This window comes from Centroberyx affinis, unplaced genomic scaffold (assembly GCF_046629955.1).
Source record: "Centroberyx affinis isolate AG114_WGS23_722 - 3 ecotype Tasmania unplaced genomic scaffold, CSIRO-AGI_Caff_v1 ptg003363l_1, whole genome shotgun sequence".
Lineage (NCBI taxonomy): Eukaryota > Metazoa > Chordata > Actinopteri > Beryciformes > Berycidae > Centroberyx > Centroberyx affinis.
This window is the reverse complement of record NW_027281356.1, coordinates 29287-47542: the sequence shown is the minus strand read 5'-3', so window position 1 is coordinate 47542 and position 18256 is coordinate 29287. Positions and strand designations below refer to the sequence as shown.

Here is an 18256-nt window from a genome sequence, read left to right as displayed (position 1 = left end):
GATGAAAAACAAGTGAAAATACCCTCCAGTCGAGGTAGCCTGGTGCTATAGCAATTTATCCAAACACACACAAGCCAAGTTCCCAAAGGATTACCTTATCAACAGGTTGAAAGTGAGAAGGGGTATATTAATATTTAGTAGGGCCGTCTAAATATAGGCCAAAAACAACCATTTAGGCGATGGCTTTCGGAGAACAGGGTTCCTAGAAAACAGAGCGGTGTATTTTCCAGTGAGGAACTTGAGGTGCCGTCACGGTTTGTTTTCTACCCTGAAGGCAGCTGGGTAGGGTTGCGAAACTGGAAATACAGTAGGACACGGGGAGAGGTGGGGAGGACGCCAAGGGTTAGAGTGAAGGAAGGAGATTAAAAAGACAGACGGGGAAAGAAAACAAGTTGAGGGAGACGACAGAGATGAAGCCCATGACGGCCGGACGGGGGAATGACACATGGCGTACGACGCTAGATGAGTGCAAAATAGAGGCCCAGAGTCATCAAATACCCAGTCAGTCACGTTTCTGCACTTACCTCCATGACCAGGAAAACAAAGTTGGGCGTTTCCTGGAAGAGAAGAGACAGTCAGTCAGAGATGCAATAATTCATCCTGCAGCAGCTGTCTGCTCCACCAGACAGCCATGAGAAAAACAGCCACTGGAAAATCTACAGAAGTGACTGCATACATTATCAGTAGTAACTATTTATGAAGACTGTGGCTGGAAAATGCATCTTGGAGGCTTATGACACTGCTAATACACCTAGCTGTATTTGATAGCAATTGAAAATAGAGCCAGGCTGGTCTCAGACTCACATGGAGCTACGGCCAAACCACCCTCAATCAACCCAAAGCACCGTGTAGACATGTAGCACGCTGGCAGGAGAGCATGATAGAACCTGTTACAGGTGCATGCAGACGGTATGTGTGTGTGTGTGTGTGTTCAAAGTATTGAGGTTCAAGGAATCACGGCAACGTGACAACTAGGACAGACACCTTGTCAACACTGAGGAGCTGAGGCGCTGGAACACAGCCAAGTAACCTAAGCAGGCTTCTGGGTTACTAGTGTGTGTGTGTGCATGTGTGAAGAGAGGGGGGTGGCTACTAGATGCCTGCATGACAGACTAGATGCATGTGTGTGTCAGTTAGCAGGTGTGCAAGTATTGTGTTTACATCTCCACACAAACATGCATGTACCCGGCGTGTGTGTGAGGTGTCGGGTTGTGTGCACCATGGTCATCCCACATCATCAACTCCAGTCATAAACAACAAGCCCATCAGTAGGACTACGCTTCCCATCAGCCCCTAGCTGAAGCCTGATTCCCTGTATTACCTATTAGCACTTCACAACATAGACACATTGATATATCCAGTATTTTTCACATCTTGCCACATATAGTGAATCAAATATAGGAGGTTTCCATGGCCTGACCAGTAACTACAGCACCGTGGCACCATGCGAGTCATGTGAGCTGCGACCCGAGGCGAACAGGCCCGCCTGATTGGTTGGTGAGTAGCTCTTGTCCTGTCCAATCCTATAGAGCGTTTGCTGTACATGGGGCAGGTGGTGTTGGGGGATGGGCTGCCATTATCCGTTCTGACTGTATGTGTGTGTGTGTGTGTGGGGGGGGGTGGGGGGGGTGGGGTGGGGGCTGCTGGGGCCAGAGTGGGATTACATAATGAGGATGTATTCTGCAGCGCAATGGGGGGGGGGGGGGGAGAGATGGGGGGGGCCGTGGAAGGGGCAGAGTTATCCATGAGGCCAGGGGGACGAGGGTAACCGATATGTCAGTGGCTGTGCAAAATCCCCGTCCCATACACACACACACACACACTCTCTCTCTCTCTCTCACACACACACACACACACACAGCAGCCAACGTCACCGAGGAACATTCTTACACAATTCAAAAAGTCAGGCCTCGGCTGTGTAGCGTCATCCGGAAGCGCTACCGAGAAATAGCGGAGACCGAGTGTCCCATTAGGCAAAGGACAGAAGAAAAACACTTTCTATTTTCATTCAGTGTTTGTTTTGGCACTTTCCGGTGTTGTTGTTTCCCCCCCCCCCCGACTGCTGCAGTCACCTCGCGTTGGTTTGTCGCCTAATTGCCGGGGAGTGAGAGGAATGTCGAAGAGGCAGGTGGTGACATCAGCAGCACAGGGCGGCCTTTGTTTTGGGCGGGGGGGGGGGGGGGGGTTAGAAGAAGTAGCAGCTATGAAAAGTGATGACCGTTTGAACTGTTTACGTGAGGGGAAAACGTCTATGGGAACGTACTGTTCGCACGTCGGCCGTATCTGAAACAAAAACTGGTGGACTTTGGACGTGGATGGCTGCCAGAAGAGGGCCGGGCCTCCAAAAACTCTTTCCCTTCTGGTGAAAAAGATCCCAAAACAACAACGATATAAATATCCCGTCTGTCATCATGAAAGTCGTCACGGAAACCCACCGACACTCGCGCTTATAAACTGTTTCACAACCAGCCATCTGTCTACTGTTGGGACAGATGAAGGGGTTTTATTGTCCTGAGGGCCTGATCTGACAACTGACAACACAGTACATCAGCACTGAAAAATGACATTTGTCTTTAAGTGGGACACACACACACACACACACACACACACACACACACACACAATAAGGACTGCCAACGCTCGATCTGAGCCCAAACAACAGTGTTTTCTGGTTAGCCGTTCACCGATTGCGTCACACTCCCCAACTCCAGGAGCACAGGGTTACATAACAACAAAAGGGGGGGGGGGGAAGGGAGATGACCAAACTGGAGAGAGGGAGGAGGGGGAGAGGAGTGTGTGTGCGCATGTGTGTGTGCATAAGGGGGGGGGGGGTTGTCAGCATGTTATCCATCACGCAAGCTACCAAGGGTAATCCAGACTATTCTGAGTAAACGGGTGTTATTTGGGAGCAGAGTCTGTGCTTTGATATAACAGAAGCACGCAATGACAGATCACACACTAATTACAGTATGGGCTCAGGTCAGGAGGTTACGGCTTGTGGTGGTTTTTCCAGACTGAGCCAAGAAAGGCGATGCTTGTTTACGGACGGTTTTTGTCGTTACACACACACACACACACACACACATAAACACACCGTGCGTTAATCCATTCACCGGTGGAAAGGCACGAGACGCCCCGTGGAGGTGTGTGGCTGCTAGAGATCAGGCCGTGTAAACAGCCTTAATCCTTGCGGCTTTACACAAGGGGGAAGACAAAGTGAAGTACAGCAAACTAAATGGCTGTAAATTTAAATTAAAATATCAAAATCACACCCTCACTTCATCCTCACCAAGTTAAATTTAAGACAATATTTTTTTAACTATATCTGCTAAGGATTTGAGCTGTAAGATATGATTTTAGAATTGTTTACAACTTTTTCAGACCCCCTGCTGACACCCTGTGTTACGTAAGAGGGAAGCCTACATGCTCTGGAGATCATGTGAAATCATGTGAAAGTTGAAATACTGCGAGTGTGTGTGCTTTCCTTAAATAAACGTGTGTGCTTATCAGACATGGAACATACAGTACATGTTCCCTCCAGATGACATAGAACCCCTGAGAAAATAAACTGTAAACAGTGTGTGTGTGTGTGCGTATGTGTGTGTGCGTTATAGCAGCAGGGTTTTCCTCTGGGCTTAAGTCCCAGCCGGTTTAACGGCTGTAAAGAAAAGCCCTGTGATGGAATGTGGACAGAGGCACGTGCTGCTGGTTTTCTAGGAAAACTCGCTGAGCTCTGAAAATCCCCCCTGAATGTATCCAAGAACAAGAAACACCCGCCTTTCTGTTTTCACCCCACTTCATACTGTCAGTCCTGCCTCTTTTACCTCTTGTAGAAGGGACACACACACACACACACACACACAGACAGACCAGGCTAGGGGCCCCTCTCCCGGCTAGAACACAGTGTTCCTCAGGAGGAAGTTCAGGTTTTGTTTTGGAAGCTCGACCTAATGTAGCCGCCTCACAAAGCACAACGCGGCTTCACAAACAAAACCCTCCTCCTCCCTCCCTCCCGTCACATTCTGTTTTCCTTGACATCGAGTTTCCTGCTCATACGTCTTCCCTGTCAAAACTCTCCCCTCTCCCGATTGCTTCACGTCTCATGAAACGGCGTTTGTGTGTGTGTGTGTGTGTGGATGACAGAGCAAGGGAGTGAAGAGGTGTGTGTGTGTGTGTGTGTGTGTGTGAGAGAAAGTGGTTGGTTGCGTAGTGCCCTCAGTTAGAGTGCACTAACTAGGAAGCGCCACCTCATGCATCTGAAAATAACTGTTTGGCTCAGCTGCCAAGGGCTGGTAAACAAAAAAAAAAACAATTACCTGCCAAGAATAATTTTTAACGGCAAAAATAATTAATATCGATTTTTCATAGAAATACATCACCCTACCTGTTTTCTATGCTATTTTGTGTAAAGAACCGGGTGCTCTGTTAAGTATAGGGTTGCAAAATTCCGGGAATTTTCAAAGTTGGAAACTTTCCATGGGAATTAACGGGAATTTATGGGAATTAACGGGAATTTATGGGAATTAACGGGAATTTATGGGAATAAACGGGAATAAACCAGGAATTTACTAAATTGAAGGTATGCTCTTAATAGGGAACTTAAATATAGTTGGGGAAAATATATTTTAGCATAATCCTGACTAAAACAACCAGATATCATGCAAGTACAGTTGAATATCTATGCTATTCCTCAATCACATGCACACATAGCACACTGCTTACTGCAGGGCTATTGAGACCACGCCCCCTACATGCACTGTGCATTCCTGTGCATTTTTATTAATTTTTGAATGGGTTGGGTCGGGGGGATGAGTAATATTTAACTCAACATTCATGTTTTTGTTCTTCAATGAAAGAATTGATTGTTCAATAAAATATTTAACACTTGATAAAGTTCTACTTACAAATAAATCTGTTTTAATTGTATTATTTTGGATGGATGTCTGCTTATAACAAAACAAATATTTATGCTTGGATATGATACCTTTCCATTAAATTACCCTCAATTCCCAGTTAATTCCCATAAATTCCCATTAATTCCCATAAATTCCCATAAATTCCCATAATTCCCATGGAAAGTTTCCAATTTGGAATATTTCCAAAATTCCCCAGCTTAACTTCCCATGGAAATTTACCGGAAACTTTCCGGAAATTTACCGGAAATTTTCCACCCCTTTGCAACCCTAGTTAAGTATTCAGTAAAGAGTCATGATTTAGAGTTTTTCTAGCATAACAGGGAGCCAATCAGGAGCCTGTTTCAAACCGAGCCATAGTTGTGCTTTGATTTGATTGGCTCACGGTCAGAGACAGTGTACAGTAGTTTGAGAACAGGCAAAAACCAAAGACTGTATAACTGAGCCATTCAAATAAGTTACTGGTCAGTGTGGCAGGTGAGCTTTACTGATTTATGTGCCATCTGGTGCTTAGCAGGTTTTAATTTTGGACCTGCAACACCTCCTGTGGGCACGTGCACGGGCAACGACCTCTGAACATACATCAAAACAAACGCACCTCCAATGTAACTTCTGAAGATGCACACACACACACACACTCAGTCCATCGCTCTACTTCTCTAAACTAAGCAAAGTGGCTGAGCTGTAAAGTGCAGCGTGGGCGAGGGAGAGAGAGGGAGAGAGAGAGAGCCTTAGATACTCAACACCTTATAATTAGGGCTCTCTGCTTCACGCTGCTACATCTTGCTTAACGGTAACAGCTCTGTGAAGGAGGACCGGGAGCGCCACGGCCTCGCGCTCGGGACCGTCATTAAAGGCGGCACGTGAGCAGAGCTCCTCCGCAGCTACAGAGCCGGGAATAAGGACCTGCGATTTCTCATCTGGCGCGGATACTCCCACTTCCCACCTTTTTACAGTCTCCGTCAATGCACATGCTATTCCGAGAGGCAGGCAGGTGAACTGACGTTGGCTTCCCCCAATGAGCGAGCTGGTGATTCACACAAAGCCACCGGAGGTTTAGCACATTCAAAGAAGCTGGCAGAAGCCATACAAATGCCATATACCGAGTCTCAGAAAGCCAAACTTAAGACTCTTCAAAATATTTTTAATGCTACCTGGAATTTGATTTGACCACAATAAAAACAAAATTCTACCAAAGCTTATTACTGATTATCGTAGCTAAAGAAAGTTCTGAAACTATGAACCGCTATGCTGCTATCTCGACTCGGACTCAACTGGACCTGGTCTTGGAATTGACTTGTGTGTGAGTGTGTGTGTACCTGTGGCCTTTAAAGCATAGGTGACTCACTGTATTTATGTGGTGTTTGTGTATAAGCCGGCTATAGATCAGTGGTTCTCAACGTGGGGTCTGGGGAGCACCAGGGGTCCTTGAGGTGGTTCCAGGGGCTCCCCAGCAAATTGATGAATTGCTAAACTTCAGCATTTCATTTACAAGAAGTTACAGAATGTAGAAGAATGACTTCCCTATTATTTCATTTACAAGAAGTGAACACAATTACAGAATGTACAAGAATGACTGTTTCACTGTTTTCTCTCTAGCTACAATACAGATAGTCATGGAATTCCAGACAAAATCATTTCTAACAATAAAAAATATTCTCAGATTTGGGTCTGAGAGACAAAATCTCATCAAATGGGGGTCCGTGGCTCTAATGTGGACTAGATTAGGGGTCCTTGATATGAAAAAGGTTGAGAATGCTATAGATTGAGCCCACAGCACCCTGCTTTTCCAAAAGGTCAATCCCTCCCAGCATCATCATCCTTAATGAGGATCCTACTGACACAAAGACCTGCCGTTCCCCCACAACCATCTACTGTCAGCAGGCCAGTCAGTAACCACCCATACCACGCCGGGTATAAAGACGGGACAGAAAGGCCATGTTTATGGTCACTATTATCAATCTTTAAATAGGTGACCCACTTCCTGTTGGCACAGGTGAGGGCAGTGGGGATGTTCAGATAAATCTGGGTCTTCACCTATATTTCAAGCTGTTAACTCAAGGATCAAGACTCAAGGCAACTCAGGCTCTTTAAACATCCACAGGAATGAGTTGACAGACACTCTGCTATTCCAGGCTCACTACAAATAACCTCCGTCGGCCAGATTGGTTCAGAATATTACATGTTCTTGTAGTCCTGTAACTCATCAGTGGACAGTTAGACCCAATGTTGCTGTAGCCAGTGAAAAAGGCAGCACAACGTTAACACAACCTAGTCTTATGGCAAGACCGATATCCAAAGAGAGAGCATTTCCAAACTTTGTCTTCGCCTTTCAAGTGAACTCAGAGGAATTTGTCAGCGGTTTTTCCACACATGTGAACACTATAAACACACCCTGCGCCTTAAAGTCAAACCTTGTGTACAGGCTGTTTCTTATAGGAAGTTTATTGACAAAGTTTATTGATGAAATGAAAAGCCACGGCCGGGGTATAACAGCTGTGAATATCTGGCATGCTCAATAGAGCCTTGAGTCAAGATGAGGAAAGCTCCCTGTGATCTTTGAACATCACTGGGCTACAGATGAACAAGGGTTTGCAATGGCTCTCATATTAGCTAAAAGGATAGTGTTTCAAAACGGACCATGATTAATCGATTGCATTTCTAATTCAAAAGCGGTAAGTAAGCACAAATTCTGAAAGATAGTAGTGTAAAGTGGACTGGGACCACAGAACTGAAAATAAACCAGAAAAATTCAATCTCTTTCAAAACAGAGGACAATGTCAAAGAATTTAAGAGAGTTGGGTCTCGCTTCTTTTGATCCTCTTTCGAATAAGTTTGACTTACTTAAAAAAGGACAACATAGCAGCTTAGCAGGACATAAATACATGCCCAGGCTATTCCGTGTCATTTTTAATTGACAAGAGAAGCCAGCCCCAACGGTTGCACAAACCCGCCTGGGTTAGATTTCCTGCTCTGTTGGGTAAACTCAGTCATACGGCACGTGGTTCCGACCAACCACAACAGCTGATGGGGCTGGGAAGATGCCAACAGGGGGGAGGTAGGAGGAAGGGTGGAGAGCAGGAGGGGGAAACAAAAAATGAGAAGAGAGAGCGAGTGATACAAAGGGTCCAACACACAGAAAAGATAAATAGGGAATGAAAAACAACAAAAAAAAAAGAAGCAAAGAAAAGCAGCAGCTGCCAGTTCCTTCTCTATTACTGACGGGCTGCGACACACCAGGCTCTATTTATACGGTCGCAGAGAGGGGAAATACACAGCATAACACTGGCTACCGAGACAGACAGACTAAGACTGCGGAGAAAAGAAAGGAGGAAGAAAGAAAAGCCAGATGGTAGAGAAGGAGAGGCTGCGACCGACGCCGAAACCAGCCCGGTCGGCGTCAGAGGCAAAAACAGAGGGAGAGGGTGAGAGATACCAAGCAAGCAAAATGGAGAAACACAGAGAGAGAGAGAGAGAGAGACCGTGAAGAAATTCAAACCGCGCAATTAACAAAGTGGGCTTTGAGGGGTTGAGCTCGCATCAAGAGAAACACAGCACCAGTATACCAGTTCTTGTCTAGAGCCAAAACAAGCCCATGGTGTTCTTCCCCGGCACCCTGGGGCCAAATCAGACAGCTGCAGCAGCACAACATGGCCTAATAAAGACCTACAAAACACTTTCTTAGTCATTTGTGCTCTATATTTTTTATGCCTTACACTCAACTGAGGAAACATAATATATCTGTACCATTTGGTGGACACTTCAATCAAGGTGCCTTACAGTAGCATGAGTTTACATTCATTTTGACACCATTGTACCACACAAAAAAAATCACCAACTAAACCTATAAACCTATACCGTTACTTATAATGTATGGAATGTGCAAAAATCCATCTGGATTTCTTCCACATGGGTAGATAACTAGCTTGCTCTTGAGTGGAACTAGCATACATCAAACTCAGCAAGAGACATTTTTATCTACAAGCCATAGTTTGGAAAAATCAACAGATTTTTCTATTTTGGGTCAAAAGCTCTCATAGTCAAGGAGAGTAGCTGGTTGGTTACATTGAATTTGAACATCAAAGACCAAGGGCCAGATTTCAAAGCTACAATCAAAGTATTATACAATCAAAGTATAATCAAAGTATATACATCAAACTCAGCAAGAGACATGTTTATCTACCAGCCATAGTTTGGAAAAATCAAGATTTTTCTATTTTGGGTCAAAAGCTCTCATAGTCAAGGAGGGTAGCTGGTTGGTTACAATGAATTTGAACATCAAAGACCAAGGGCCAGATTTCAAAGCTACAATCAAAGTATTATATGTTTCTTTGCTGAAGGTCTTATCAGTGATGGAAGCTACTTATTCTACAGTGTCCTGTCTACTGAGGCATGACTGGGCTCCTCAGCCATCTGCCTCTGGAAGAGGTTATTACATCAGTGGCACTGATGGAGGGATGAAGAGAGGGGTGGATGGACTGATCAGCAGGGTCCCAGTGGGAGACTCACACAAACACAGGAAGTACTGTTACCATGTGGGAAGTGCTTTATCATCACTTCTCTCTGCCTCCCTCCCTGTTTCTCCCTTTAGAGAGAGTATACCCAACTCTAGGAGATTTATATATAGCTACTCCTGGAGCTATACATACTGGAGAGCAAACTACTGACACATTCCAAATGTAGAAACAACAGGACCAGTAATAAATGTTGGAGAGGGAATGCTTGGGAAACTACACAGTCAAACATTCTGCTACCAACAATGAGTATTTATGTCAATAACACATTTTTTTCTACCAGATTTACCAGCGATTATGAGTGGAATATCTGCTAGTACCAATAGTTTTGTAAAGGGGATACGGTCCTGTATATTAGCCCATAACATGGAAGCTCCAATGCATCTGTGATGTGGGACTCCACTAGATGCTACCAGTGGAGTCCAAGCACCTAGCCAGAGGCCAGAGGGGATCTGAGCTGTGCTAAGCTGGGCTGGGCTTTTCAGAGGCCAATTGCATCATGGTCCTTTAACATGTGAAGATTAACAAGGCCATCAACAGTTGAGACATAAACCAGTGTGTATGTGATACTCCACTGACAGTTTGGCCTTTCAGCACTATGCAGTATATACGAACGTTCTAAAAATACCAACGTTTTAATTTCATCATTTCTTGAGAGTTTTCTCCACTGGCAATCTACAGAGTTTCATAGCCCTGCCAAAAGTATTAAAAGTGCTTTGTTTGGGCTTGTAAACTATTCTCGTAAAACTTCTGAGGCAATATTGCATCCAGTTTTCTACAACCTTGAGGTGCATAAAAGCCATGGAAGCCAATGGGTGTCTTTCAATGGGTGCCTGTTTTTGAGAAATCACCCACCCTACCTGTTAACTCACTGGGGCTAATGTGATGATGATGATGGACAGAACATGGAATGAACAATGAGAGTCGGGCCGGTGTTGGCCGTTAGCCAGTCACATGCCGTCATGTGAGCAGTGTGTTATGTAATTCTACAGATTAATTCTAGAGCCCTACTACAGTGCTCTGAGTTAATGCTTTATATGCAACATCTGGAATAACTTCCCTCTACAAATAAAGCCAACTCCTGTTTACACTGAATGACTTGAGTTATTCTGCACATGCCTGCAAAAATAGATGACAATCTCAATTAGACCTATGCAAAGTTGGCTATTTTATTCTCATTTGCAGGCTTGTGGTAAATATTGAGCTCAAAACCGACCTTGTAGAGGCTATACAGCGCAACCCTGACAATGGGAGTGATGGGATTGAACCTCTGCAATAGCATGACCCTGACTCAACTAGCAGTGTCAAAGGCAGATGGAAGGCAGGCTAACTCGGCATGCAACTGAAGGGTTTGCTATTGGGAAAGGAAGGCCAACAGTAAAATTGATCCACTTGAACCTGCTTTGCGGATTTGTGGATGGAGATTCCAGTTTCTGAGAGATTTTCCCAAGAGATGCCCCATAAATACTGGAGCAGTGACAAGGCCATGGCCATTCCTGCCTGTCTGGCACTAAGCTGAGCACACGGTGAACAGCAGTTAATGGAGAGACATATTGACCCATATTCATCAAGCTTCTCAGGGTGGGAGTTTTCAGCTAGCAATGCTGGCCGCCATCCCCTTGGCAATTAATCCTGATTAACCAATAGGTAAGATTAATTCAAGATCAGCCACACTCGTAGTTTTGCAACATTTCTCAAGTACAGGCCACTGACTCCATGACTCCAGACCAGTTGATGTTGCGGCAATTCCTTGGCCGTCAAAAGTCATAGATTACTTAATGCCCCTTTAAGCTTATCTCAATGCAGAAAAGATAAGAACTTACCTGGACATCGTAAAGTGCCACAATGTTTTCATGCTGAAGTTCCTGGGTAAAAAAAAAAAAACAGAGCAGAAAAACAAGATGCATTAGCAGCGCCATTAACTACAGCTGATGGGATCACTCTCATTGACATCTCTAACGACAAAGCCGAGGCCCTTTTCCGTCACAGGCACGGACTCGCGCAAGGTCGATGTCAAATCATTCTTTAAGTACGTTCAGGAGATAAGTGAGAAGCAATTAAGTGTCGCGCTCACCTTCAGGATTTTGATTTCCTTGCCAAGAAGGATCTGGGACTTGGACAGGTTCTTCTTGTTAATGCTCTTGATGGCCACCTCCCAATCTGTCTTCTACGGAGCGGAGGAGTGGAGGACGAAGGGAGAAAAGAAAGTAGTTAAAACCCCTTTAGATGCATGTGGTCTTATGGTTCAGTCTCAAAAGAACAACTTAAAAGAAACATCCACCCTTGGACACTCTTACAGATATCTACAATCTGTGATGTTCAATGTAGTCTAGGAGGTATTTTGTGTACTTACTTACATAGCTGTTTTTTAACAGCATTACAGTATGTTAGGGTGGTTTTGCTTTAATGCCAAGTGCAAAGTGCGTGTGTGTGTCTATATGTGTCTGTGTGTATTGTGTAAAAAGCCAAGCCAGCTGGCCGCAATTGTATTGTCAGCATCATTGTGTGGGAGACGGCTAGGACGGAGGAAATCTTAGCCGGTCCAATAATACCGGGTAACTTGGGTTTCTGACAGATAGGCCACCCTGTCGCGCTGAATGACACGCTGAATGACGACGCGCTCAAATGACAGCTAGAACCGGAGGCAGCCTACTTTACACTAAAAGCTAAGCGAGAGGAGAGAGAGACCTATTTTCTCCCCCGCCCGAGATAGTGTTTCCACATGAGCTCCTGCAGCGGGTATAAAAAGACGTTTGCAGCTCACGTGAGGCGAAGGACTCTCGGTGCATCTGCTAAACGGACACCCAACTAAGGGCACAGGAACAGAGCCAGGAGAGGGCTAGACTGTTCCTTTGCCCTTAAGCAAAACACAGGGAGACAATGGGAGAGCGGCTGAGCTTCGGTAATGACACCTGAATCCAGCGCTGTATACGCGGTCAGTCAGATGGGGAAACTGGAGAAAGGAATTCTATGAGTAAAAAGCGATGCTTTCCAAATGAATCTAGGTTAATAGGAGATGTTCTGGTTCTGCGGGTGTTCTGCGCCTCAGGCCTGGCATAGAGTTCAGCGCACGAGTGAGACTGCATGTGTGAGTCTGTGTGTGTGTGTGTGTGTGTGTGTGTGAGAGAGATACACTGGCGGCTGAGCTACATCCATCCCTAGCTCACTGACACTCTGCCCAGCCAAGTGTGACTGAGGCTGAGCTGCAGACAGCACACCCATAGAAAAAATGTGACCCTGCTGGCCTATCATGTAATGATGGAGCGAGTCAGCGGTGGGGGGGGAGGTGGGGGTTACTTTCTATCAAACCCAACTAATGGCTTGGTGGCGTGCCACATAATGGACAGCGAAGTAGTGCAGAGTAAGCACCATCCGCTGCTGGAAGACATCCGGCGAAGATGGAAGGATGCTGTCTTTCTCCAGAATAACACATGATCTCATTTATGAATCACAGGCGATTATGGTGGTGTGAGCAACAAAGAGATTAGCGTCAGCAACACTGCGTCAACATGGTAGCCGAAGCTGCTGTGATAGACAGGCAGATCAGCTCTATTAGCCCGGAAGGGTACATCGCCCAAGGAGTATGAACATATATCAGATCTGGCCTCCTCAGATGAGGATACAGTGTTTTTACAATGCAACTATAAGGCGCTATTACACTCTAAAATGTTTAAATATGCTTGTCCAGGAGTTCAACTGGAACTCTGATTTTGTAAATAAAAACAGAGTAAATAAAAAGTCATTTTTTTTTGCATGTGTTGTTATATAGGTAGGTAATGATGTGGAAAATTACCTAACAAGGTGAAAAAGTCATTTTTCATTTCATGGTGACTTAATAGGCAACACGAAACCTTGTTTATTTTGGCCAGGCCATTCTTAAAATAGCTGAAGATCAAGGCTTCTTTAAAGTCCAGATACAAGTAAAGCCAGGCAATTACAAGTCCATTCTAATCTATGTTACCTTATATCTGATGAGCCTACATGCCTAATAGGCTGATACTAGGTCTAGAGCAGTGGTTCTCGACGTGGGGTCCAGGGACCAACCCTCTCCTTGAGTGAGATCCAAGGGGTTCCCAGCAAACTGATGAATTGTTGTTGTTCATTTACAAAAAGTGAACACAATTAGATAATAAAGAATGACTGTTTTGATCATAGTTTCACTGTTATTTCTCTACCTACAATACAAATAGTCATGGAATTCTGGACAAAATCATATCTAACAATAAAAAATATTCTCAGATTTGGGTTCAAGAGACAAAATCTCATCAATATGGACTAAATTAGGGGTCCTTGATATGAAAAAGGTTGAGAATCACTGGTCTAGAGTATAACAGGAGCTCCCAGGTAACATCCAGCACTGCTTAAGGGATGAAGCAATCCATCACCTCTATTGCATGTAGGTGGCAGCAACCTCCCTGTTTCTCCTAGGTGGAAATAATCCTATAAATAGGCTAGATGACATGCAGATGCTAGGAGTTATAAATACACAGCTCACATGCCAGGTTCATTTTAACAGGATGGGGTGGGGGCATGTGACCGGTGGACGGATGCTCACATTATGCATTGCTTCCAAACAGATGATCAGCTGATGATTCGCAGCCCTACATCCAGTTCACTTTCCAGGCTGTGAGCTAGTTATTGATTTCAATAGACAGAAGCCTGCTATCCCCAGACTACGACAGGGTGTGGGGATGGCCTAACGTGGCTTTCATTGAGGAATTCAGGACCATCTGTCTCACACCGGTGGCAATGGGGGGGCCATGATGTCATTCTACTGCATCTCTCTCTCTCTCTCTCTCTCACCCACACACGTAAACAAACCCAGCATCCCCGTGTCATTCTGTGCCTTATAGAAAACCACACCCCAGCCTAACGTAACAGTGATAGAATAACAGTTTCCTCGTATAAAGGATCTAATAGGTAGTCCAAGCATTGAGTATGAATGGACCTGGCACAGCTCTTATATAAGGAAGTCTCCTATCCTTAAAAAGGGAGAGGAAAAACACTGCACCCCACCACCTCCCCCACCCCCACCCCCCCGCCTCAGTACGTCAGCAAGTCATTCACTGCTGCCTGACTCATCCGTTTCATGAATGAAAACGAACACACATGAAAACACACCTCAGAAATAACGGCAGGCTGACGAAATAACACTGAAATCCCACTGTCACAGCTGCCTGTACAGTTGCATCAGGTAAACTGAATATGTTTACACAATGATGCATCCATGCCCGCTAATATTACCTCCGCCCCCCCCAAAAAAAACAAAAACAGTGACAGCACTAGATGATGCCACTGTGAGGACAGTGTTCGCTGCATTCTGCATTGACCCAGATTTTTTCAAATGAAGCTGTCACTTGCCCCCCCCCCCCCCTTTCTCTCTCTCTGAGGAAAGAGGGGATGAGGGGAGGGGGAAAGAAAAGCATTGCAGGCCTATTTACCTTCCTGTGCCTCCCTTTGAACACCACAGCAAAGGCTCCGTGTCCCACCAGGTCCTTTCTGCTGTACTCGAAGTCCCCCACCGTCTCCATTGTAAAGGACTGACGGCCCAGTTGATGCTGGGCTCAGCGGGGCGGCCTCTGAAGGTTTCCTCTCCTCTTCACTTGCCTTGGGAAAATAATCCTGGTGCAAACTGTCCCACTTAATAGCTCGTCCCTGGTGACGTTTGTTGCACTGCAGGTTTATTTCATGACCGGCTGACTGGCATTGCTGTCCGCCAACTCTTGTTTTCTAATATGCTTTATTGCTCGTATAAGAGATGCAGACGGGGCATGGTGCTTCAGATGCCCCTGCCAGTGGGTCGGGATGCTTGTATGTCCACTATGAAACGGAGCAGACGGCTTTAGGCATGGCTAGCCACAATCCTGAGCTACACAGTATCGGTGCCAGCTGTCATTCTTTGACCCAGTTGGATAGCCAGCAATTCAGCTCCGCATTACACTGCGAGGAGGCTCACTAACTCGGGCGCGTTTCCTCAGTGACCTAACCTGTTCAGAAGGACAGTCTACATGATGCCAAGCCCGCCGGACATTACCATGCAAAACACTCGAGGCAGGCAGCTGCAGACACCCTCAGCTATCTGTTAGCCTGACAGTGACATAACCCCGCCGCTACATCCAGCGTCACACTGCCCATTGTTGGTCTCTGCAAACATGCTAGCATTAATAAAAAAAATATGCAAATACCTCGTCGGACGTTACTTGTCAGCTGAATAATTTAACCTGCCTCTAACTGAAATGCTCAAGTTGTGGCGAACTAGATAGCTAGCCGACATTCGCTAGCTAGTTAACAGTTAACGTTAGCTTCGAAAAAAAATCTGAAGGATGCAACAACACAAAACAATGTCAACATGGAACTGGGGTCTGGGTGGTCTGTCTCAAGGCGTTATTCCGTCTTTTCTGTCCTCTTGGCCGAGATGTCCGATTCCACAACACACATTTCTCCCCTCTTTGAAAACACTGATGTTTGCTCGATGAACATTGATTTCATCCGTGTGACAGATAAAAACACTTCGTTGTTTTCTTCGTCGTCAAGTCTGACACACCATTAGAACCTGCCACCGCTTCCAATGAATTTCCTTCTAGGTTAAACTACTGTAACCTGCCGATAAACGCTGTACAGTCTTTATGACAGTACAGCTCTATCACATTATGTCAAACGGCAGGTCCTCCTCGTTCGCCGTTGCGTTAAACAATACTGAAATCTAGAGCCATGTTTCCGTTTTATACAGTATCCATCCGCGGAGGCGTTAGACTGTCACCTTCCGCGGCAATAGTTAGTCCTTCTCTACGAAATTCACTACGGAAGCTCCGTGGAGACGTATGGGGACAAAGTTGGGAGGAAAAATAGTGGACTGGCTTTTGCGGGACTTGAAACTATTGTGAGGCCATATAAAAAACAATATAATTGCTCACTACATTTATTTCTCCATTACGAGAACTCAGCGCTTCCATAACAACACCACCTTGGCTGACTGACTGCACATAAAAGTACAAGTTGCTGCACTCCCATCTCAGAGATTATCAATATGATGAAATACATCAACCATACATGAAACACACACACACACACACACACACACACACACACACACACACACACACACACACACACACACATATATAGTGGCCTAACTAAAAGAATAGCCAACACAAAAATAATGCACAGTATTATTCCTCTAACACACTGAGGCTTTTTCATGAAAATAGGGAACTTTTATCAGCAAAAAGATAACATGGTGTATAAGGGCACCAGGGAGGCATTAAGCAACCCTGTATTGTACTGCGTACATCAGCTGTGTAGATTTTATACCCTCTGGTGGCTAAAAAGATAACTAATGGTTCCATAATGTTCAAGCAGGCCTAAACTAGAAAACTACAAGTGTGTCATATATAGGCATCTAGCAAATCATTTGACAATTTATCACTCATGTTCCAGTTCACATGCATTTTCATCATCTTGTTTTCAATTCACCATTTCTATTATTTTATTGTTGCTTTTTCAACCCTAACAGGGAGTGTTTCCTTGGTTGTGGTGATGTTGAATGGATACTGAATGTTGCTGGTGGGCTCATTCTTGATTCCTATGGTCATTTTGTGCTGTGGGATGGTTAGAATATTAATATTAATATCCCTTTAACATGACTGTTCACAAAAGTCATGCATTACTTACTTGTGTATTAATCAGTTGCACGTGTAAAAGATATTGTATAGTGTGACACCCTAGGTCATCCAAGTTTGTGACACTGTGACACACTGACAGGATGGAAGGTGGGCTGTTGTGGATGTGGAACCTGAACCCTCTTGTTTGTGAGTCACTCACGAACCACCAGGCCAACCTGAACAAGTGTTGTGAACACTATTGTGAGTAAATGCAACATCATTATGATGGAACGTAACATCATTATGATGGAACGCAACATTATCGTGATGGAACGTAACACTATGATGGAATGCAACAGTATTGTGATGGAACGCAACATTATTGTGTGGGAATGTAACAGTATTGTGTGGGAACGCAACATTACTGTGTGGGAATGCAACACTATTGTGATGGAATGTAACACTTTTCAATCACATAGTAGTATACTAAATTGACATTCAAAAATGTTACTGCATACTATTACTATAAGTAAGCATCTCATGGCAGGAAAAATAATGGAAGGCCATTTTGAAAAGGTTTTCAATAGATTGGCAGAAATGTTGTGTCCTGCCCTTCTTCCCTTTTTTCAAAATACCTCATCAGACTGTTCACTTTTGTAAGGTAACTGAATTTACCTACTGCTACACCACAACACTATTTTGCAGGTATCTCTCTTTGTCTAGTCTGGTTTTCATATATTTACACACTATTAGTGCACCGCCAATTCTCAAATGGACCTCCACGATGGAGCCAGACGTGGTTGCTAGGAGATTATTGTGAGGGAACGCAACAGTATAGTGAGGGAACGCAACATTATTGTGAGGGAACGCAACACTACTGTGATGGAAGGCAACACTATTGTGAGGGAACGCAACACTATTGTGATGGAACGCAACACTATTGTGAGGGAACGCAACATTATTGTGATGGAACTTAACAGTATTGTGTGGGAACGCAACATTATTGTGATGGAACTTAACAGTATTGTGTGGGAACGCAACATTATTGTGTGGGAACGCAACACTACTGTGATGGAACGCAACATTATTGTGTGGGAACGCAACACTATTGTCATGGAACGTAACACTACTGTGATGGAACGCAACATTATTGTGAGGAAACGCAACACTATTGTGATGGAACGCAACACTATTGGGAGGGAATGCAACACTATTGTGAGGGAACGCA

General features: G+C 44.8%; 1 protein-coding gene across 1 annotated transcript in view; it reads right to left on the bottom strand.

Moving 5' to 3' along the window:
• Positions 1-16052, bottom strand: part of ulk2 (unc-51 like autophagy activating kinase 2) — a 37009-nt gene extending 20957 nt beyond the window's left edge. The window contains 4 exon segments of the mRNA XM_071538891.1: positions 525-557; positions 11251-11292; positions 11502-11594; positions 14869-16052. Of these exon segments, the coding sequence (XP_071394992.1) occupies positions 525-557; positions 11251-11292; positions 11502-11594; positions 14869-14958 (258 nt within the window). The 5' untranslated portion in view covers positions 14959-16052.
• Positions 16053-18256: the final 2204 nt, after the last annotated feature.